Source organism: Leptodactylus fuscus, chromosome 10 (assembly GCF_031893055.1).
Source record: "Leptodactylus fuscus isolate aLepFus1 chromosome 10, aLepFus1.hap2, whole genome shotgun sequence".
NCBI lineage: Eukaryota > Metazoa > Chordata > Amphibia > Anura > Leptodactylidae > Leptodactylus > Leptodactylus fuscus.
The window spans coordinates 32,829,643-32,854,601 of record NC_134274.1 but is presented as its reverse complement, the minus strand read 5'-3'; the positions used below and the strand labels follow the sequence as shown (position 1 = coordinate 32,854,601).

Genomic DNA, 24,959 nt, shown 5'->3' with positions numbered 1-24,959 from the left:
GAAAAAGTTGAGAAACACTAGACCATACAGTCAGATTAATCATCCAGCATCAGCCACTGTGATAAATCTGACATGTTTTCAGAGTGCTTGTCTATTTTTTCACTGTCTAAATATCAGTAACTGGCCTAGAAAGTTATTTGTGCAGGGGTTGACATTTTGAGTGCCTGCCACTAGGTGGCGCTGTGGTTCAGTTGATGTTATGCAATGTAGAAGTTTCATAAGCAGCAGCAAGGGCCTATATGCAAGGAGATTCGCCTTGTAAGCATGACTGGGGGGGAAGTACTGATCCAAGGGGCCAGCCGGGGCATTGGTCTCCATTTCTGCAAATTTCTAGTGTCTAGATGTGGAACCAAAGTGATAGCAACATGCAGAGATCCAGAGTCAGCCACAGATTTGCAGGCGCTGAAAGAACAACACCCAGATGCGCTCAGTATCCTGAGACTAGATGTAACCAGCCAGAGTGACATCCAGAAAACTGCACAGGCGGTAGAACAAAGGTTTGAGAGCTTGGACCTTCTAATAAATTGTTCTGCCATGTTGCACCCCAGTGGGAAAGGAGAGACCAGTCTCAGGGAAGTCTCAGCAGAGGTAAGTCCGTCCTAAAGGTCGCCATGTATTTGACAATTATTTAGCTAATATGACAATGATTTAGTAGCTGCAGAAATAATCTTTATATCTATTAAGACCCTGTGCACTTTGGGTGGGATAGTTAGGGGGCGTTCACACTACCACCACTGTCCGCCCCGGGGTTTACGATGGAAACTGGACAGAGGACGGCTTGCCGGTAGTCAGCTTTAAAACCCATTCACTTGTAGAGATGAGCGAATAGTATATTACTATTCGATCGACTACTCGTATCGGTCGAATACCACGCAGGAAAATTCCATTGAATTCAATTCAAAAACCTCCCGTGCTCCTCGTCCTGCTACTTCCTGAACTTGGAGGATCCAATGTGTCGAACTTTGGATTCCATGGAGACCAGAACAACATTCCCGTTTTTTCCCATAGACTATAATGGTATTGGATATTCAATCGAATACTACTCGCTCATCTCTATTCATTTGAATGGGTTTTTAAAAGTAACTGCCGGTGTCCGTATGCAGCCTTTCCCCCTGCAAACCATTTTTATGTTTTTTGCATGGACACAAAGTACTGCATGTCCAGCTACTATTATACAGTATGTGCAGTGTGCAAAGCTCTAGACCAGTGATGGCGAACCTATGGCACGCGTGCCAGAGAGGGCATTCAGAGCCCTCTATGCTGGCACGGTTGCGGTCTCCCGGATCGCTCAGTAACGGGGAATCCGGTACAGGATTCCCCGTTAGTGAGCAATCGCTGCTTTCAGAGTGGATGTGCAAATGCACATCCAGCTGAAAGCTGTCAGTGTAGGCCGCGCGGTACGCACGGCCTACATTGACTATACAGAGTGTGACCTCTGCACTGGTGCGGACATGATGACGTAAGTCATCAGCGCCCGTAGTGAATAGGTGAGAGAGAGGACGCCTGGCGGCCCTTCAGGTAAGTATATATGTGTATTGTCTGGGGAGGGGGCTGCTCTGGACCATTTTGTGCTGTTGGGGAGAGGGAACTACTGTGGAATATTTCATGCTGTGTGGGAAGGGGGCTACTGTGGAATATTTCATGTTGTGTGGGGAAGGGGCTACTGTGGACCATTTCATGCTGTTTGGGGAGGAGGAACTACTGTGGACCATTTCATACTGTGTGGGCAGGGGGCTACTGAGGACCATCTCATGCTGTGTGGGGAGGGGGCTACTGTGGAATATTTCATGCTGTGTGGGGAGGGGGCTACTGTGGAATATTTCATGCTGTGTGGGGAGGGGGCTACTGTGGAGTATTTCATGCTGTCTGGGCAGGGGGCTACTGAGGACCGTCTCATGCTGTGTGGGGAGGGGGCTACTGTGGAATATTTCATGCTGTGTGGGGAGGGGGCTACTGTGGACCACTTCATGCTGTGTGGGGAGGGGGCTACTGTGGACCACTTCATGCTGTGTGGGGAGGGGGCTACTGTGGACCACTTCATGCTGTGTGGGAAGGGGGCTACTGTGGAGTATACAGGTATAATCCCTTGGGGGGGGTACTGTCTGTGGGGGCAGATTGTACTGTCTGTGGGGGTCACTGCAGGGCAGATTGTAGTGTGTGTGGGGGCCACTGCGGGGCAGATTGTCCTGTGTCTGTGGGGGCCACTGCAGGGCAGATTGTACTGATTTTGTTTTGTTTTTTTATGTAGATTGTGAGTCCCACATAGAGCTCACAATGTACATTTTTCCCTATCAGTATGACTTTGGAATATGGGATGGAAATCCATGCAAACACGGGGAGAACATACAAACTCCTTGCAGTTGGTTTTATGCCCTTGGTGGGATTCGAACACCAGGATTCCAGCGCTGCAAAGCTGCAGTGCTAACCACTGAGCCACCGTGTGGCCCCCTGGCAGATTGTACTGTCTGTGGGGGCCACTGCGGGACAGATTGTACTGTGTGTGGGGGGGCCACTGCAGGGCAGATTGTACTGTGTGTGGGGGCCACTGCGGGGCAGATTGTACTGTGTGTGGGGCCCACTGCGGGGCAGATTGTACTGTGTACAGACCTTTCAGTACAAGCTCTGTAAAGCCCAATTCACACGACTGTAATTTGTGAGTCCACAATTGCGGATCCAAATAGTTTTAAGGTTAAATTGACGTGTTGGCACTCCGTGATAATTTATTGGGTTTTGGGTTACAGTTTGGGCACTCGGTCTCAAAAAGGTTCGCCATCACTGCTCTAGACCTTTCATTTGGAAACATGGCACTGGGTGCTTAATGGGTGAACTAAAAGAGAAGAAGCATATCTTGAAACCAAGGCTAGGGCTACATGGAGACTTGGACCACAACTCTCATCATGCTACCTAATATCGCTGTTGCCCTGCGACTCCTTCATCATTCTACATGAATGGAGTCACACTGTGACCCAGAGGGAGCTTTGACTGTGACGTCAAGTCCCACAAAAATACAGCAATGCACAATCTTTTTGCAAGAAAAAGTTGTAGTCATAGCAGGTTCAGGGTTGCACAGGGCGACATGGTGATCTTAAAGGGATCCTATCATACAAAACTTATTTTTACTGAGTAACACGTCGGAATGCACAGTATTGTAAGCGGCCATTTTGTCGTGGCCTGTGGGCATGCACAGTCTGCTCTGCCCGAGGCCTAGAAGTTACAAGCCACCGCCGGAAGAAGAGGATGCTGCTGATGAAGATGGAGGTAGCGCTGGAGAGTGTTCTCTCGCAGCATTGGGGACGCCCCCAGTGCTGTTTGAGCGCTGAGGCCCACTCCCAGTGCTGCGAGAGAACTCATTTGCATATCGACAAAAACGGGGATTCCTACGGAACAGCGGCGCGGAGAAGACAACGAAAAGGTAGGAGAAGAATAGCCTTTCTTAAGGCTATTCCAACATGTTAATGAGAAAAAAAAGGGGTTGTATGATAGGATCCCTTTAAGATAGTGGACCAAGCCTAAGTTTCCAGATTTGCTTCTTATTTTCTTGATCCACTAGGCACCCCTGCCGTGTTATTGTCACATGAATCACAGCCAAAGTCACCGTATAGCCCTAGCCTTAACAGGGTTTTCTTATGAATGTAACTAAATTTAAATTTGAAGACAATTAGAGGATAGACATTTTTGCAAATAAAACTAATAATTTTGCAGCGTTTTAAAGATTTTCTCTAACCATGTCAACGTTCACAGCCTTTCAATGGATGCAGGAATATTATATGGTCTGGCACTTCTCAAAAGGCCAACCATGATGTCCTTATTGCGGACAGGTTACCAGGCAGTATGAAAAGATAACCCGGCCACAACAAGGACACCAAAGCGGCCTTCTGAGAATTCCCAGGCCATAACGTTCTTGTATCCAATGGCCACCGATCAAGACAACAGACTGTTAAGATGATAAACTCTTTTCACTTACTTATATTTGCAAAAATCTTTATCATTTAATTTAATTTGTCTGACTGCTGTCCGGTCCATACGGCTTGTTCTGGCAGAAGTCGTCACACTTATTTTTCACCTTCCTTCGCCAGTACTAAAATGTCCTAGACAACCCCTTTAAAAATGTTGCCGATTACTGACTATTTTTATATTGGTCCTTGCGACACTCCTGGATGTACATTGATCTCTGTCACACGTCATGTCTTATAACAGTCTGATGAGGAAATATAAATAGACACTGCAAATATTTTTATACAGTTTTAGGACATTGAGTACTGGTTCCAGGTAAATGTCTCATGAAGACAATCCCTTTTGTTTGGACATGTGGAGGGGAATTTACTATGCAACACATTGATGTAGAAATGGCGCATCTATGGCACACCAAACCTGTGCCACTTTGTGGCTTTCCAACACCCTTTCTGCTTTTTAAGACAGTGGGTAGAATGTGATTAAAGATGACCTTTCATGCCCTTGGGCACATGCGGTATTATATTACGTTACGTTCCCCAGGGCTGAAGATATCGGTGCCATTCCTGATATCTCTTCACCATCAGAAGGGCGTTCCTAATAGTCTAGCTGGGCTGTGAGGAACCCCCCCACCCCGATAGTACTGTCAGAGGGGTCGTTCCTTACCGCCCAGCCATGACACTGAGCTGTGAAGAACGCCCCAAGTACAAGGCTATGAACGAGTACTGTCAGGAGGGACGTTCCTCTAAACAAGTAGAAGACGACACTTTGAATAGCTGGTGCAGTTTATGTCTGAGGCGCCACGTTGCGGAAACGCAGCTTCTTGTGTTATAGTGTTGCTGCGTTTTTTTGAGCCAAAGCCAAGAATGGCTACTAAAGGAATGGAAAATAAAAGGGAAGTTCTTATACTTCTACCTTCTGCTCAATCCCCTCCTGGTTTTGGCTCAAAAAACTGCAGCAAAATCTGCAACAAAAAAAATGTGGGGCCTCAGCCTAAGACTGTCTAGTATACGTTTGCATGGTCTAATACAGACTGTATTTTATCTAACCTAATGTTTACAATGAAAGTTTAATATCACCATTATTTTGTCTCTAGGGTCTCTCTGTCGCACTTGCTACAAACACCATAGGCCCATTACTGATGGCCAAATACTTCTCACCGCTGCTCTTAAAGGGAAAAGGAGCATTTGGAGCCCAGTCATCTGACAAGTCCAAGCAGCACAATGCAGTTTTAGTTAATATGAGCGCTAAAGTGGGCTCTATAACGGATAATGGTAAGAATTAGCAGAACATCTGTCTCCTGTAATGTTCAGTACACTCTATTGTTATGGATTTATGGCATATCCACAGTATATGATATGATAGATGTGGGTCTCCCCACTAGGAGCAAAATCTAGCTCATACCTCCCAACTATTAGGGACAAAATCTGCAGGGTGTGAGGCAGCAAATTTATGAGGCCAAGCATTTAACCCTTCCCATAATCCCTTTGGCTGTGTCCAATCCCACCCTGTGCCTTTTTAGCCCACATGGTATAAAGCCCTTTTAGTGTCCCTAATATGGGACCTCCCATGCCAGAACACTTTTGCAATCAAGATCATAATATCATCAATGACATGAAAATTTAGGTTTTAAGGGGTAACTTCAAATCCAAAAAAGACAGAAAAGTGTATGAATATAAGATGATGACTTTGACACACTCCAGGAGGGGTTGAATCTGTCACATGGGTTTATATCTTTCTACAAGAACAAGCCCTCACATCAGTAATCAAAGCAGCCCTAAAAGGCCACTCATTGAACTGATAGGGGCCTTGTGAACTGATGATTTGTCAACTTGTGTGTACCAATTACCATCTACAGTCCCACCAAACATTCTATTCCTTTGTGTCTCTTTTTGCACAAACAGCCGTTCCGAACAGCACGCTCCCATAGAAATGAATGGAAGTGGCTGGCACGCGGGGGGTTAAGCGGCAAAGTCTGCGTGCCAGGTGCTTCCATTCATTTTTATGGGAGCGTGCTGTTCGGATCGGCTGATCCGAACAGTGTTCGCTCATCTCTAATATGCATCCTTCAGAAATTGTGTTTAGAATATGCCTGAGGAAGGGGCCTAGGAGCCTTGAAAGCTTGCAATTTGTCATTATTTAATTAGCCATTAAAAAAGGTATCAACTACTGAAGACTCTTAATTTTTTGTATTTCAGCAGATTACACTGAACCAGGTATCATGTCAACATATTACACAAAGCCAGGCCTAGACTAAGAATAATAAAACAGCCATGGTACTATACACAAGTTGCTGCAGCCCCTAAACATAACCATAAGGGGCTCCAAATCTTTCTTAGTCCCCTGGTGACCTGCACATTTCCTAATTCAACATTGTCCCATCATTCTTGTACCCATCACAGCTTTTCTCTCATTCCCAGTCACCTCCTCTCACTTCTAGTTCCTAGTGTGATATCCCTTTAAATCATGGTCCTCATCCTGGTTCCTAATATGGCTTCCTTCTCATTCCTAAACCCCAACATTTCCATTGACCCTTTCAATTTCCCCTCCCCTTGACGATACTCGCTGACATTTCGTAGGTCAAAATCAGAATTTTATAGTCCACATGAAAACGCCTCAATAATGCCCATGTTGGTGTGGAGTATACATAAAACTGGGCTTTTGTAGCCCTGTTCCCAGGATTGTCCTGGAAAAACTGGGACTATTGGTGTGCTTGACACTTCAGTGGCAGACTGCATCGACTATGACAGGGGTGCTCTTCTCCAATGTAATTTTGACTTTTCTCCCCCGATGTCCTTTGCAAGTCTCTTGCTCTTGCATGCAAGAACAATCTATGCATTGTGGCAGAATAGCTCAGTAGCAGCAATAATGTGAACCCAAACAGTCACACAGGGACACAGGGTCTGGTGTAAACAGGTTTTGGCCTGTTCCGTTTATTAAGAAAAACAGCAACATAAAATAAATCTTACTTTAGTTATAAAAGGAAAACAAAATCCTGCTCGTCCGAGCTCTGACTAAACAAAACTAACTATATGTGTGGCATACTTCTAGCCAGCAGCAAAACTACAACAATGTCAAAGCGTAGGTTCTCGCCTGCACCTGCTTACTGTTAAGCCAACTAATAGGAGGTGTAAATTTGGACTAGACAGCCTAAGAATACACCAGATTTATGAAACTGCATTAGACACTTTGATAAATCTGGTGCAGTTTAAGACTCTCTAGTCTGAGTTTGCGCTGTCTAGCTTTTAGGCTAAGGCCCCATGTAGTCGGCCACAGCAAAAAAGCGCTGCGAGAAAAACCGTGGCTGCAACGCATTGCAGTTTTTCCTGCAGAGCTTTCCTCTGCGGTTTTTGCTACGTGGGACCCCGGCCTTACACGATATTAGCGAATACGTCCCAATTTTTGCTCTTATGTGACACACCATACTGGTATTACCTATTAAACTATCATCTGGCAGAGGACGAAAGCTGAGATGCTAAAGTATCATTACAGATGGCACAATTTACATTAGTCATAAAGCAAATTCAATGTAGGTGTGTTATAAAACTCATTTACATGGCTAAAATTCCAAATATCTCATCTTGTAAATCGTTAACCTTAAAGATGTACAGAAATTCTTGACATGAAGTGAATGTAGCTCAAGTGTAGAAAGCATAGCTGGTCTAGGTATGCAATTTGCTAAATTTTTAACAATTTGCCGCAGTTACATCAGAAGTGAAACATTTTTTAAATGGATTTTCTTGACCTAAATTCCATACCGTCCATTGTCTTCAGTATTGAGGGTTATACATATACGTAGCCACCTCCCCATTGGAATGTATGGAGAATGTGATGGCTGACTATTGGGCAGTATAGGTAAAGGGACTTGTACCGAACAGGCATTCACATAATATCCTTTGGATATGCCATAAAGGCTTAAGATGGGAATATCCCTTTGGTCATAGGCAATAGATGACTGGCGTAGTGGCCATGCATAGACACTACCATACCATTCACACAGGAGAATGATCTTGGGTTTCCTAGCGGGGAGATGCCAAGTGCTCAATAAATTGTGGTTTTATCCTGTAAATTCTTTATAAATGATGGAAGACAGCATGATCCTCAATTGCTTTATAGAAGGTTTCAATAAGGAATCTGTGAAAATGCTTTGTGGATTATGAGAGCTCATGATTTTATGTCTCCAGGTTTAGGAGGGTGGTACAGCTACAGGATGTCCAAGTCTGCCCTAAACATGGCGACCAAATGTCTCTCTATTGAACTGGGAAGAGGCAAGAACAAAGTGGTCTGTGTTTCTCTTCATCCTGGAACGGTGGCAACAGACTTGTCAAGACCTTACCACAGAAATGTCCCCAAGGAGAAGCTGTTTTCTCCTGAGCTCTCGGTGTCCTACCTAATGACCATCATTGATAGCCTAAGCATGGACCGGACTGGAAAATTTTATGCATGGAACGGATCTGAACTGCCGTGGTAAACAGATTTTTCTGGATGTGAAATATAGTTTTATTACCTCTAACCACAAAGTAACCTCAGTAAATTGTTACATCATATTCTAAGATATGACTTTGAGCTTTATTTTAATATTGAGCTTTATTTGAATGATTGATTTATATCATATGGAGCAGGTTTTAAGAATAAAATCCCTACAGGACTCCTAGGAGAGATAATGAGAGTCCTGTGTATATAGGAGACTATCAATCATCTCAGGCGGGCTGGGTAAGCAAGACTCTGATGGGCTCTCTTAGGCAGAGTTCACACAGGGTATTTTGGTGAGGATGTTGAGGCCGAATTCGCCTCAAAATCCTGACCAGAAAAACGGATCCCATTCAAATCAATGGGAGCCAGTCAGTTCTTTTTTCCAGGAGCCATTTGTTCCGGCTCCCGGAAAAAAGAAGCGACATGCTCATTCTTCAGGCGGATTCGCCTTGCTAATTCACCCGAAGACACTCCCTCCTCCCGACTAGGCCCATTCATTTGGGTCCAAAATACCTCGTCTGAACCCGGCCTTAGGAGTATTGTCAGGAATTGGGCCTCATGCATTTAAATGTATTATTTGTCATTGTGCAATGCACACAAGTCCATGCAAAGTAACCAAACAAACACCAAAACTTAGTGCAGGTCCTGTTGCTGTCCATTTGCAACTAGGTCTCGTTCATTCTGACTACAGCTAGAAAATCCTACTGTAAAATCATATACTATACTTTACTATATATATATATATATATATATATATATATATATATATATATAGTAATCTTTTTTTTCTCTCTCTATCATGTCTTCATGTCAGGGCAACAAAAACCACCTGAGAGATTTGCATTTATTATATGTGCAATAAAGGGGCATTTACACTACCGTCGCTGTCCGCCCAGGGATTTCCGTCCTTAATACCGTAGAAACTGGACAGGGGATGGCTTGCCCGCGGTCAGCTTTAAAACCCATTAATTTGAATGGGTTTTCACAGGTAACCACTGGTGTCCATATGCAGCCTCTCCACAGGGAAACTTTTTTTTTTTTTTTTTTTTTTCTTGCATGGACACAAAGACGGACTTGCAGGACTTTGTGACCGTGCAAAAAAAATGGTTTCCCCGCTGAGAGGTTGCATATGGGTTTTTAAAACTGACCGCTGGGAAGCCATCCCCTATCCACTTTCCCCAAAAAATAGGACAGAGACCCGGCGGGCGGACATGGGCTCAAGTGTGAACGCCCCCTTACACACAGCCATATGTTTTATGCATATAACCCTGATTCCAGACAAGTCAAGGCAAATCACAATGCTCAGATTCCATACAATTCATAAACTGGAAAATAGGATTACTTCCATTAAGACTGTGACAGGTATGAGATAAATGTAGACAGCACCCAGGAAGAGACTTCCAACTGGTTCTATGGGTTCAACCCACCTATTGAGATAAATGACTACATGCAAATACCTGCAATCCAATAATCCTGGGAGGTGCTGGAGCTTTGCCATATAAATGGTTGGTATGTGAAGTGTAGAGCTATTTACTGCTAGGACATTAACAGAATTCCCTGGTGTGAGTTATAGGAACTCTGACAAGCCAAAGGTGTCCCCAGACTGCTTCGATTCCTGGCCTGCTCACGGTCTTAATAAGTGGCGATCGGGGCAAAAAGAAGTGCAGTTATAGCGCATGTTAGATGCCAATCTGCACCTAAGATGTGCCATGGCTAGGAGTGTGTTAGGTGCTGAGTAGAGCTGCAGCAGAAAACCATCCTGGCCTGGGAGTTGGGTCTTGCCACCAAACCATGCATGATCCGGAGATAATCTTAGGTGCCGTTCCACAGTGTTGACCTATAGTAGGCTCCAAACCATGGTGTCTCACCAGATTATCATGTGGAGAGTTGCTTTTAAAGCCTGTAACCATTGTGTTGTTCGCCCACCAGAGATTGTAACCATTATACTGTGGGCCTATCAGAGACTGTAGTCAGTAGTCTGTGTACCTAGAGGTCCCCAAACTCGCCACACAGCCGGAGTCTTGGCACAACTAGGCCCTATAGAGACCACTCATGCCGTACTGGCAGTTTTGCATCGTTTTGTGTAGTCAGGCAAGGAAACCATCGGACACTTGTTATTTTCTGCAACCAAAACTTTACATAGCGCGCGTGCAGTTAATAGATGGAGGTACAAACGTTCACACAGGTCATATTCCCACTGTTCATGCACTAAGCCCCCCAGTGCCTGTGTCACAGTGGCCGCTTTGGACATGGACCCAATCAAATGGAACGGACTCTGTGCACAAACTCTCAGAAAGGCGCAAAGGCTGTTCAGGGCGCCCTGGCTGCAGGGTAATCCAACATCACATTGCAGCTAGCACACAGTGATACCTAATTCCTCGACTCATCCTACATTCTGCCCTCACTTGAGGAAATCCTCCCCTCCCCCCATACAAGGCTGAGGGCCTTTGGAGTCCAGGGGGCCACTTCTTAGGACCTTTTTCAACTCTGTGGTCTCATGAGCCATCTTCTTCAGAGGGGCCCACTGGGGGAGTAGCAAACCAGCCAGGGATAGAAATAGACTTGACAGGTTGGTTAGAAGGACCAGCTCTGTCCTGGGGAGCCCCCTGGACCCAGTACAGGAGGTGGGTGACAGATGGATACTGTCCGTGGTGAGCTCCATCCAGGAGAACAACTCCATTCCTATATATGAGACTGTGATAGCACTGTCAGTGACCGACTGCTTCACCCCAAGTGTGAGAAGGAGCCCTATCGGAGATCCTTCATGAGGCTAAGTGGAGATCACTCCGCACAGAGAACTAAATGATCCTGAGTCTTTCTTTTCTTCTCACTTGCTATGACTCCTAGTATCTTTTCTATCTGCTAGGATCTTGTAGGTGTTCTTTCTTGTAATATAATACTGTATTATCCATGATGCTGTAACACACTGAATTTCCCCATGTGAGACTATTAAAGGATTACTTACTTGTCTTACATGGGGAATGGAATATATAAGGCTCTGTTCACATTTCCATTGAGCTCTGTTGGGAATGCTGCCATACTTGATGGGAGAGAGTGCAGCACACTATGCTATTCTTCCTGGCGAAATGACAGACACATGGTGGGAACAGAACACTTGAGTGCTGTTGACGTCCGTCATATTACGGATCTGACAAGCTGTTTATATCAGCAGGTAGGGCAGATTAACAGAAAGAGAGCCCAAAATGTGAACAGAGACCTATTCCTAATTCAGTAAGGCTAGGGTTACATGGCAACGTTGGAATTGAAGTGTTGCGCTGTGACACCTTCCCTAATGTAAGTGAATGGAGTTGCACGGCAACCTCAAGTGTGCTGCAACGTCTAGTCACAAAGGTGAACCCCTGCTGGATTTTGCAACTACACTTGGGGTCACCCTGCAACTCCATTTACTTACATTGCTGAAGGACTTTCAGAGCAACATGGCAATCTTTGGTTGTGAGAGAGTAGTCATGGCCAAAGTGGTCATATAGCTCTAGCCGATGCCATTTTGGTCTATTAAAGGTAACATGTGACATCGACTTGGCCTTATACAGAAACTAACACATTGGGGCAGATTTATTATGTGTATGTGAGATCGGCCTTTCCAGCCACTTTATTACCCCTGGACAACAGATGTCCAGGATGGGAGAGGGGGCTAATGACCCTAAGTTTGACCCGAGACACACATCTTTACTGCACTCAGGAAGATATCCCTCTTTCTTAAGATTCTGCAGGGGGGCTACCTGGAAGGGAGGGGTGGCTAGACACTAGACTTCTACTGCGAGGCAGACCGAGACTCTGGGTCACTCAGGAAGGAGGCAGCTCAGGGTTAACTGGGATTCTGCACCAAAAGACCCTTTACACTTCTTCTTATCCGGGAAGATGTGCGACACATCTTGCTGTTGACTTAAGTCTGTTCCCTGGGAGCCTACGGTAGGAGCCAGGCCTCAGTGAGCTGGGTAACAGATTCGTTCTGGTATTAGTTTTTCTCTTTTATACCCATTTTATTTTGTGTATTGTATTGTGCCTTTACCTGTATTTGCTTGACACCCCTCTGATGTGTACGCTTTATATGTTAGTGTCTAGTGCCGACCCACTCGGGGTAATAAATATATAACATTTATAAAGCTCATTTCATATTATCCTATGAACTCAGACAATCATGGGGCATAAGTGGAAAGTAAGAGAAGTAATCGCAGGTGTGCCAGGCAGCTTAGGAAAGGAAGATACTTCATACCCTCTATAACATAAAAGTGGCTTAGGCCTGGCTCACATGTGCATTCAGTATTCCGTTTGGAGAGTCCACTTGGGAGCCGAATGCATTAAAAAGCGGTGAAAAATGAAAGCACATGGACCCCATAGACGATAATGGGTCCGTGTGTTTTTTGCACGAATCATGCAGAGATATAAGTAGTTCTTGAAGTGTTTTTCTCTCCATATTACTCGTGCGGACACAGCGCAGAAAGCACACGGACCCCATTATCGTCTATGGAGTCCGTGTTGCTTGCGTTCGGTATTCCGTTCAGGGGTTGATCCACAAGTGGACTCCCCCAAACGTAGATGTGAGCCAGGCCTAAGACTGGCATTCCATACGCCAGTCTTAATACATTTGACAGACAAGCATGCTGTTCTGGGGGTAACACATTTCAAGGACATGTCCTAGGCTTGCTCTTGGTGCCAGGTGACAGTAATGGAGGGCACGGAGCCCGTCCACAGCTCAGTCCATTGCCCTCATCCGTCATCCCTGCGCTGCCTCGTCCCAGTGTCCCGCTCCTGCCTTCTCTCCTGTCATGAGGGGGCGGGACGTGACGTCACCCGGCGCTGCCGCACTGGCGGTTACATTCGGGCACTGGGACTAGGGGACATGACCTCGCTGCTGTCACCGGACACGTAGCCTCAGCGCCCGCTTATTAGCGCCGCAGCTACGGAGCAGAGAAGTGCAGGAGCAACCGAGAGCAGAGGAGGGGGGCGGCCGCCGCCAGCGCTCTCCAGTGGCGCCCCCTCCCGGGCTTCTTCTTGCGGTGATGGGAGATCATGCGCAGCCCGCAGCGGCCTCGGCTCCCTATAGACAGAACGGATTCCATACACCTGCCGCCCCGTTATGTCTCAGTAACGGAGAGAGCAGCGATCATGGAGCCCTGCACCAGCGATCTCCCCCCGACCCACTGCATCAGGGCTCCCCAGCCAAGAAGAGCAGGATGAGGAGAAGGCTGGACTCGGGCAGGAGGAGCAGACCCCGTAAGTGGCTGCCATGGTGGTCCACTGCTGTATGGCGCATGCATTCACCCCCCCATACATGTAACCATGTGTCATAGCATGCATAGAAGAGCAATTATTGATCATGTATTGTTACGGCGATTGGATGCAAAATCCATTAAACTGCGGATGTAGAATCCAGCCCTTGTAGTAGGCGACCAAGAGGTTGCGAGTTTTCGGCCCATGCAAGTAATAATAAGCCCTTATAGAAATCATTGTTGCATCTGCGGTGCCAATATGATCCAATTGTTTATATGTAGCTAGGGGTGTTGTTTCTAAGGCCGAAATCACATGGATGTATCAAAATCGCAACAAACTGACAATTTGTTACATGTTCTGTAGATCTGTCTGTCCGCAGAAGAGTCTGACTTGGAGAACATTGGAGACAATTCTCCAAGTCCATGTTCTTAGCAGTAAGGACAGGAATGGGTTTCCCGCACGGCCCATGGGAACTCTGAATGCAGACCGTTGTAGCTATGGGCAGCCCAAAAATACAACTGTGTGAATAAGCCCTAAGGCAGCGCTGTATGCCAAATGGGCAACAGATGTCTCTTCTGATTCCCCAGTACAGATGCTAAAGTGAACAAGCTTGTCTGTAATCGGTAAAGGGGCGTCACTGCCAGATTCCTATAGTGGCGGCTTATGTTATCCAAAAACAGACTGGTGGGTTAAAATCCAGTTGTCCGATTCGTCTCTCCCCTGGCATTTGATATAGGGTGAGAGTGGTGAGGCCTCATAATCATAGGAATCCACTAGATTCAGCCCACAGTACTCTAATGGGTATGGCCAGGTATATACTACCATGACCGGCATATATACATCCAAAAATGGTGAAGGTACTCGGCACCTTTCATGACTCCTTGCCTTTTTTCTAGCTGCAAGACCAAAAAGAAGAATTGCTGCACCCAATATGCTAGTTTTTGGGAGCAATTTACGTTACAATTTTGGTTCCTGAGAAAAGGTCAGGGCAGCAAGAAACACGACCTTGTGGAGAAGTAGAGCTGGTGCATTAAATGGCTTCAAGGCATGTTCACACAAGGCAGGTTTGCTGCAGGAATGTCTGCCCCTGAAAGTATCTGTACTGTGCATTTCAATGATGTTGATTCACCAGCGTGTGCATGGAGGTCTACAAACATCATTAAGGCTATGGCCATATGTTGTGGTCCACTGTGGGATATCACACAGGGAAAACAGCTAGTTTTTCCTGCAGATTTATCTTTGCATTGCATAGACTGAAATAATGGCCAGGCTGCGGCGCAAAACACTTCGGTTGAGGTCACACGTTGTAGAAAAGCTGCACAGGAATGGGAAATATAAAGGAAGCAACTATACTTGTCCATTCTGCTAAAACCACTCTCAGGCCGGGGCCTCAACGTGGCGTAAATGCTATGGTGGATAAAAATGTGGCGTTTTACAGTCCCTGCAAAGTGGTTGGGAATCTAACAAATCCCATCCACACGCTGCGGGAAAATATGTGCTGCAATTTCCAAAAACGTTGCGATTTTGGAAATTGCAGCATGTCAGTTATACGTACAGAAACACTGGTGGTTTCCCTATAGGTAGAATTGAAGCAGAAAGTCTGCAAAGGAAACTGCGGACTTGCTGTAAAAAAAAAAAAAAAAACAGGGTGTTGCGTTTTTTTCCGCAGCACTTTTTGTTGCGACCAGCTCTATAGAACCTTATCCTTAGGCTAGATTCACACAACAGTGCAAAAAAATAAAAAGACAACTGTGAAAAAGAGATGAAATGGTTCCTTATTCGCAGTGTTCTGCTTCCATGGGGCACCCAATTTTCACAGATTCCTCATGGGCCTGAGTCTAAAGGATCTGTGAAAATTACCGGAAATAGAACAGGTCTGTTAAAATAGATATGTAAGTAGTTCAGGTGAAATCCATGGCCCAGATTTGCAAGTAGTAAATTTAGGCAGTTCATGAGGCCTTACGGATCTAGTTTATGTTTATATCATCTGTAAGGCCAAGGCCCCACATAGCGTCCCGCAGCAAAAAAGTGCTGTGCGAAAGACCACGGCAGCAACGCATTGCGTTTTTTTCCAGTGTGCTTTTCACAGAAAGTCCGCAGAGGTTTCCTATAGGGAGACCGCCAGCATTTTCGTAGGTATCATTGGCATGCTGCTATTTCCAAAACCACAACGGTTTTGGAATTTGCAGCATGTCTGCTGCACAGATTTTTTTCGCAAAGTGGGGATGGGAATCTGCAAGAATCCCATCCACTTTGACATGACTGTAAAATGCTGTTTTTTTCTGCTGCGTTTACACCACATGGAGCCCGACCTTAGTTGGCTTACTTTCATTCACCATTATTTGGAATTTTTGGCATTTAAGTCATGAGCCCTGTGTCCGAATATCCACACCCACATAAAATTCAAGTCAAGAAATTTTAGCCCACGTTTACGTCTGTGACTTCTCATAATTTCAATAGTAGATCTGGGCTGATATATTTTTAGATTGTCCGTTGTTCTGATCGGTTAGGAGGACCAGAACAACGGATGCACAAACCGCTAACATAGTGGGCACAAACAGCGCCTGACGGACCTTATGGACGGTCAAACGTCTGTTCTTTTAAAAGAAACAGTTGGACTTTCAGCACTTTATTATCTGGCAATTTTCTCCGTGCAACACAATGGAGTCTCCAATGTAGATGTGATTGTAGCCTAACACAGCATTTCCACAACAAATCTGCTTATGTGTGAACATACCCTAATGGCCGGATCCAGGGGATTTTGTTGTATACCTCACTTCTCAATTCTGATCACATGACATCTTAGCATATAAATCTTTCTAGAGACTACATGGATCATTTTGGCACCACAGCCCCATAGATTACTGGTTGTAGCAGTTCATGTCTCTGCCAGCCGATGGATCTTACATTCTGATGACCTCAAGCTTCCATGCCGGTCCTTTGTGATGAGGGCAGTGGTTCTGGGCAGTGGAGCCGGCCATCCCTCCCTCCACACGGCTGACACCACAGCGCAGGCCGGGGATGGATTGGTGCGGGGATAGTCAGTAGACGGCTTCAAATCAATGCCGAGTTAAATCCCTGCGCGTCTCAGCCAATCAGGAGCGCGGAGGCTCAGACACACCCACTGACACCATGGGGGGCCGGGCTGCGGTCAGCCAATCAGGAGGCAGGAAGCATGGCTATTGTGGCTGCATGGTAAATCCCGGGTGCGGGGAGTTCACTACAACATGAGACATTTCGCAATTTATGTGCGGGATAGAAATCTGTGACCTTGTTCCTAGTGATCCAGACGGGACTGTGCTGGGATGTGCAGGGTGCTGCGGGTGGTGTAGTGACGGGATTGCTAGAGCTAGCACTGCATCTACCGTAGAATGAAGCTTATTGACGGCAAGAAACATTGTAAGTAACCCTGGAGGGGGACAGAAGCCCCTGATCTGAGAACAACTCATATACTAACACTACTGTGCTGCATGTGTACACAAAGTCTCATATTCTGGTGCAGCTGATCTGCATAGGGTCCACATCACACCTGGAGAGGGGTCTAATACTATATATAAGTAAGAAACGAGTGCAATGTCTCCTCTTGGGCTCTATTCACCCCTCTGCACTGCTTTATACTTTATTGTGCAGTGAGACCTATGTGTATATACAGTAGCATACAATGTACATATATCTGGTGAAGGGTCTTCATACGGAATATGATTTACGTTTATTGCTTTGTATTTATCTGCATTTGTTACTTTTATGTTTCTTTGTTTTTATGTTTAGTGTTAAATATTTGTAAAAAGTGCAATATAAAACACAGACAACAGCCTATCTGTTTCATGGCCATTTAGATAAGATATGGACAGCCAGGTATATTGTGAATTTGACCTTACGATAACTCAGACCGGTACTGGTTAGGAGCACAATATTGGAAGTGTTTGTCGTTGGGAGGAGGGGCATGTCTCCTAATATTTCCTTAAGGAGATGTTACCTGTAATCCAGGCAAGCAGATCTCCCAAATAAGATGTGCAAAGAGTTTACAGTGGGCCAGACCTAACCGCAGACAGAGGGGAGATGGCTCTCAAACAGTGGGGCGAGGTGCAGGGTGGATTGTCTAGAGCAGCTCCAGCTGGAGAAGACACTTGGGCAGATAATTTGGATAAGAATGAAACTCTGATGTTCATGAAAATGGAGCTGCAATGCAGAATAAGAAAGGCATCTCTGGAAAGTGTAGACGTCGCCCTACAAGGTACTGTCGTTAGTTTGATACTGATTTTCCTGATGCACACTCCCTTTAAAGGAGGTCTACCACATCCCCCCCAAACATACCCAACAGTCGCTGTCACGCTACAGAGCGCATTACAACGATGACATCATACCTTAGTTATATATGTCACTTTTGAGAGTTGGAGAAAATCAACTTTACATTCTTATGAGGACGGGACTTTAGCTCCCTGATGCACGGCTCTTGTCACTCAGACTCCTATCACCTGTTAGCGACCCCATAATGTGCAGTGAGAGTTGGTCCTCTGACTATATGACATCACCCAACCCACCGAAGAAGCGAGGTCAGTGCACCCATGGCAGAAGGCCCACCCTCAGTGCACCAGCTGCCTCATTTGTGTCACAATGTTGTCTTTCTACAAACCCTCAAAAGTGACATCACAAAAGTATGCTGTTTATCACTATAGAAGCAGCGGGATATGCCGGGGTGAGCCCTTTAATGGGCCACAATGTGCAAAAATTGTTGTAAAATTCATCCTTTAGGTCAGGGGTAGAGAACCTTCAGCACTCCAGCTGCTGTGAAACTACAACTCCCAACATGCTCCATTCACTGCCATGCAAGTTCCAAGAACAGCAGAGCAAGTATGCATGCTGGGAGTTGTAGTTTTACAAGAGCTGGAGAGCCAAGGTTCCCTACCGCTGCTATAGGTGATATACATGTAGATTAGACAGTATAAAGCGACGCCAGATTTATCTTCCAACATCTCCCACAGTGATAAATCTGAGTCTAGGTTTGTACTGTAAATCGGGACCAGAGATTTTAGATATCTGGGTCACACAGATGTATATTTGCCAACTTTGGAAATTGTCCCTAAGGGTATATCCACATTGAACCGATACACTGAAAGTTTTCTGCTACAGAATATCTTCAGTATATTAACATGACACAAAATCATGAATTGCTGTGGTTTTGTTAGATTGTAGCCTTGATGTTGAACTCTGCAGCATAAAGTGTGGATGAGATATGTATCCTCCTTTTAATACAGTACGTGCAATACTGCAATAGAGAATCCTGTGTGTGAATATACTCTTACGTTTAGGGCCACACTGCAACTTTGACTGTGACTCCCGTTAAACAACCATCGATTGCTGCGTCGCCATGCATCTCCTTCACTAATGTATGTGGATGGAGTGGCATAGTGACCCAAGGGTGCTACAATTCATCTTCTAGTCTGAAAAAGATGACACATTTGTTTGATCTCTGCATCTAGAAGTCACAGCGCCCTTCGGGGTTGCAGTTCGACTCTATTCACATACATTAGTCACAGGCTGATCTTTGTTCACTTGTCAGGAGGCGCGGCCTAAGTCACTGTGTAGCCTTATCTTAAAGTGGGACTGAATTGGAATTTGGGAATTGCACTTTGTGCATTTGACTAATATATCATAAGGCAGTGTCAAAGTGAAGCCAGATATTTTGTAACCATTCAGTATCCATACAATAGCTTGTGTCCCACATGCACACTGTAGATTGCAAAATAAAAGGGTGATCTGTATTGTGCTGAACAGAATGTAATGACTTGTCTGGATTGTCTTGAGAATTGTGGGGATATTATAAGGAGCTCAAGTATTTACTTATGTCTTATTAATTATAAGTGGCACATACATAAGGCCTGTGAGCTGTCTGCTAGTGAACCATGTTTTTCTGGTTTGATGGGATAGTAACAGTATGTATGACGGGTCATCCCGTCACATCGAGTTGTTTAGCATGTTCAATATTATCAAGTAAAGTCAATAACTTTCAGAATTTTTGTTCCAAATACGCAATGTACCCAAAGGCTAAACAGTTTACAAGGTATGTACATATGTATGGGGGCGATGTGAAGACAATGGGTTATAGGTTAGATGTGTGTGATAAACCTTCAGGTAAGGTGGCTTATGTTGGCTCATCCCTTTAAAATTAATTGGATCAGTAAATTCAGTTAAGTATCACTTTGTAATCCCACAGGTTGCAGAGGAATCAAACATTTGCTGTTAGATCATCCAAAGGGTATGCTCACATGGCGAAATTTGTATTCTGTGTGGCTAGCACCGGCATCCTGTCACGGCTTTCCGCTCTGGATTAGGTCTTAAGAATGGGCCTAATCGAGAAGGAGCCTTGTGCCGCAGATGCGACAACTGAGTCAGCCAAGGAATCCACTTCAAGATAGGGCAGCTTGCTTCTTTTTCCCGCTACTAGCTAGCGGAAAGGAAGGGCGGCATTTTTGCTGACCTAAGCCAATCCAGGACAAGCTGTCCTAGACTGGCTTAGCACCGAGCGGTGGTTTGGGGAGGCCACTGGAGCAGCGCTGCTCCAGCAGCCTCCCCTCACACTGAGGCAGAGAGCAGGTCCTGTCCGTGCCTGCTTTCTACCTGCGACCAGCGCTAAGCCCCGCTCCCTCCACTCCGCCATGCCCCCTCCCCGGGGGGGGGGGGCTTTCTGTAGTTTGCCTCGGGCGGCGAAAGGGGTAGGTTCACCCCTGAACAGCTCCATGTGTAACTGTTGTTTTAGAAGCCTACCTCTCTGCAGTTTGGATCCCCCCTCAAATTCTAGTGTGAACCTAGCCCAGCAGATCATGGCTGTCTCCGCAGTGGAGAAGGTGGATAACCCTTTAAGGTTGAGATCATACATTGCCAAAAAGCTGCATTTTCTGTTGTTGTAGATTTGAGAGAGGGTTTAAATGGAATGGGAAATATATAGGAGCTTTTAGGGTCCGTTCACACAGAGTAAAGTGGTGCTGATTCTGGCACGATAACTCGCATAAGAATCAGCGCTGAAAAAAGACTCCCATTGACATCAGTGGGTTCTGTTTTCCGCTTACAGTGGAAAAAATAAGCGAGCGCCTCCCATTGAAGTCAGTGGTAGCCATTTTTGGCAGTGGATTTTGAGGATTTTGAAATAAAATGTCATTGAAGTCAATGGGAGTCTTATTTTACACGTGTAAAATTACACGCCAAAATACACGCCAGTTTACTTCATGTGAACTGCACTCACCTAATGTCACCTTTTTAATAATTTTCTTCCAACTCATGATGGTTTGGCTTCTACCATGCAATAAAGTCTATTCCACGTGTACCTTGGACTTTAATTCATGTTAGGGCATGGTACATATTACATTGTACTGTAAATCCCAACAACTCGACATTCATTTTCCCTTGTAAGACCTCTGATACAAGTAAAAGCTCATAGCTAAAATTGTATAAAAAAATTGCACTATAGGCATTAGGTCACTAATATGATGGGGGAAAAGCATAGATGCAAATTCCTTGTATTCGCCTATTAGTAACTAGTTTACATGTCTGCAGGGATTTTTAACAAAGTGACTTTGTCCCTTATGCAGAAGTTTGTATGTAAATATCACTTTACAGTTCATCTTCTTATAGAGGTACATCTAGCAGAGACAGATCATTGAATGCAGCCACAGAAGGGGGACAATAGACTTAATATCTCCTTAGGGGCAGATAGTATAGTGCAGGGTAAGAAAATCTCTTTATACCCTGCAACTGCCTTTTACAGGGTACAGACTGCCTGCAGGATACGGACCATGAAGCAGTACGCACAGGAGATTGAGATTACCTTTCCATCTGAGCTCTCACAGACATATCACAAGTGACGTTTCCCTCTATCGGAGCAATAGTTGCAACAGCTACAACATTTTAGACTGTATTGTCGTCAGGTGATGACACGTGAGCAGAAAACGCCTGTACTTTCCTCCAGGCGGTTCTAAGTGACCCCGGATACCTCATAATTTATGTGCAACTTTAATGTTTTTGTCTTGTCAGTAATTATAGTCTTCTGTGAGGGTGACACATGAGGTATAAATAATGGCATCCTCTTTAGTTATATAGCACCCACACATACTCATCCAGTATTCAGGCATGCTAATGGAAGACTCTGGCGAGCTATGTGCAGTATGTATACGATCAGCTTAGCTTCCTTATGACAGACAGATATTCTGTATACACTAGGGATGGTATCTGCAACCAAATAACCCTGTTAGTATTTTAATGGAGTATTAGAGTGCGGGACCAGGGTACAAGGAGAAACTCCGATTCCAGCTCCACAGCCCTGATATCCATACGGTGCCACATCTTAGACCTCTGGAAAATGGGCTTTGGCAAACAGGAGACACAATCCAGAGTAGCGCTCGGCCCCTTCTGTAACTCATAGAGATACTGCACACAACCCGAGATTTCATTGGTACAGGAATCCTCTATGGATTGGCCATAAATGCTTTTTTATTGGGTTGTGTCACACAGGTGAGCATTACCTGTTGTATTACATAGATTTTATTACATCTTGATTCACTTCGTAAAATAAGTCCCTACCCTTTGTCAACTTCTTTTAGAGAAGTGGACATTTGCTAAGTTTGAAGCCAAGTACCTCGGTTATCCCGTAAGGCCTATGCTTGGGCTGTCACCGACATTATATGCAGAAAATTCTATGTAAAGTATAAGAATACAGTTCCAAAAATGTATATTAAGGTTGGATTTACATAATCCAGGACCATATTTCAGCAGCCAATTCCCCCTTGGCCACACGGGTCTAATGACCCAGACTTATAGTATTACAGATCACGATGCTGCAGCTACTTGGGGTCATGACTCCCATGACTGGGGCAGGATTTGCAGCGGGTATTATGGTTCCCATAATACAGACGTATTATGTCAGTATGAATCCAGCCTTGCAGTGAAACACAAAGGTAATATATAATGTGGAATTTTCTAGTTTAGATTTTGGAGGTATACAGAGATAGAGTAAAGGCCCTCATGGGCTTCTGGGGTTCCTTATTGTGGCCCCAGCCGCAATAGGACCTCAAGACTGGTGTTGTAGGGAAGTTCTTACCAGCAGAAACCATGTTCTAGTAGTCCATGCGATATAATTGATGTTAGTAAGTCAACCAAACATAGTGGATGGAACTGACTTTCTCCAAGATACATTGGCAGTACTGACATGGCTTCTACGAAAGACACCTTATAGTGCCAAGAAGGTATTTTTGTATCCCCAGCATGAAGATGACAACACTGGAAAGCGCCTTGGACCTGCGTAACGTCTTGTAATTTCCAATACATTTGCAGAAATAGAAACAAGAATAATCTTGATTGTTTTGTTAAAGGGATATTCCAGGCTATCCTTAGGTCATCAATTGACGATCATCCGGGTTCTTACTCCCGGTCCCCTGCCGAACAGCTGTTTCTGCATCGTTCAGATGAGCGCTGCTCTCTATCCAAAGTAAACTAAGCACACTACTACACTTTTGTATACTGTGCTGGGTATTGCAGCTCAGCGCATTCACTTGAATGAGACTGAACTGCATTCAGGCCGATGAATGTGGCGTCACATGTGGCCTGTGAAGCAGAAGCAGCAGTGCTCAAGGAGTGCTACACCCACTTCAAACAGCTGGTCCATGCGGGTCCTGGGTGTTGTTGGACATACTCTGATCTTCATTTGATGACCTATTCTAAGAATCGGCCCTCAATTAATAAGCCTTGGAAAACCCCTTTAAGGGATATGTAAGAATATATGACTGGAGGAAAAAAAGACACAAGTACAGTGGAGGGCATGCAGTGATATTATGATTCCATCCATAATGGAGCTGTAATAGGGCAGTGCACATGGGCCTTAAAGGGGCTTGCTAGCCCCAATTTGTTTTGTTTTTTATACTTATGATTGATCCAGAGGATAGTTTATAAGTATGTGATCTGTCCGGGTCTGATACCTGGACCCGCACGGAACACCTGTTGCAGCAGCCTCCGTATGCAAGAAGCTGCTAATGGATGGGGAGCATGTGCAACACTGCTCCTATACAAGCAATAGGAGCAACTTGTATTAGGGCAATGCTGCACATGCCCCCATCCAATATCTGGTCCGACACTAGTCTGTGTGGGATCCATGTGTCTGACCCCAACACCTTTAACTCTGCAGAACCATCACTTTTTAGGTCATCTCTAGTTATTAGTTTATGACAGTGGGACATCATAGTGTGTCCCCAAAACACGGCAAAGGTCACACTGCTTGCTGCTTTCTTTCCCATAGGGAAAAATTGAAATCACAACATGGTCACATGATTTTAAGGCAATGTCCAAGCGGTACCGTATCACCATGTATCAGTGTGGGATTACTGGATAGGGGATAACTGCAGTCACACCTGAATATTTAGATCTGGAGAGCAAAAATAAAACCGCTGATTCAGATATAATGCGGGGACTGTTTGGTGCGATGTGCCATCAGTAAGTGGAAATGATGTGACTGCAGTCCAATGTTATTCATCTCTGTGAGTGCTGACAGTAGTACAAGTGCGAGGAGTCACTAGTGATGTCATCTGTGTACAGTGATGACTTCCTAATTATACACGTGTTTTTCCAGCCTGGCACCAGGTCACGGTATCTTTTACATAACTTGCCGACAACCTAATGTGATCTGAATAGTTCGGGAAAGTTAATTTTAGTTAGCAACGCTGTGTGCTTGCCCTCCTAAAAGAATGTTATGTCCAAACAATGTAGACATGATACATCACGTATGCCCTGTGCGACCAAGGAAAATTCTTTGATTATTCCCATTATGTACGATAGATTTTGGTCTATTAACCAGTGCAAATCTACAACTGTTGTTGTGCTTGACTTCTCTTCTCATGCCTGACCATCTTAATTTTGGCCGCATCCAATACTGTACGTGAATGGAGTCACACTGCAACCCCCGGAGATGCTGCAACTAAAAAAAAAAACTCAAGCACCGTGGATTTCCTTACTGGTCGCAATGAGACTCCATTTCTTGCAATAGTTTAGGAATTTCAGGGCGACACAGTGATCTTTGGTCTGGTGAGGGATGTCACGGCCATTCTTTGCGCAGTAGCGGTAATGTTAATAAGACATGAATAAATCGGCCCCAAATGATCAGATTGATGTGATTTGGATTTTCCTTCTGCTGAAAATTTGCAGCAGCAGTAAAGTGAAAGGGATGTCATTCACAAACGTCCTTCACGGGTTGTAGAGAAAAAAATTCTGACGTGGATTTCACCTTTTGCAATGTATTGGGTAAATTCCACAGTAAATCTGTT

General features: G+C 45.0%; 2 protein-coding genes across 3 annotated transcripts in view; both read left to right on the top strand.

The window, feature by feature from the left end:
• Positions 1-204: 204 nt before the first annotated feature.
• Positions 205-8,468, top strand: LOC142182898 (uncharacterized). Its single transcript, XM_075257675.1, is given in 3 exon segments — positions 205-588; positions 5,048-5,225; positions 8,136-8,468. Coding segments are annotated over 3 exon segments (849 nt in total). The 3' UTR covers positions 8,423-8,468.
• A 4,766-nt stretch (positions 8,469-13,234) lies between these two features.
• PANK1 (pantothenate kinase 1) overlaps positions 13,235-24,959 on the top strand; it is a 28,331-nt gene continuing 16,606 nt past the window's right edge. Inside the window, exon 1 of one of the 2 annotated variants that reach the window (XM_075257673.1) lies at positions 13,235-13,659. In XM_075257673.1, the coding sequence (XP_075113774.1) occupies positions 13,446-13,659 (214 nt within the window). In that variant the 5' untranslated portion in view covers positions 13,235-13,445. Of the gene's footprint in view, positions 13,660-16,540; positions 17,056-24,959 lie in introns of those variants that run through there. The other variant, XM_075257674.1, reaches the window with a different exon arrangement.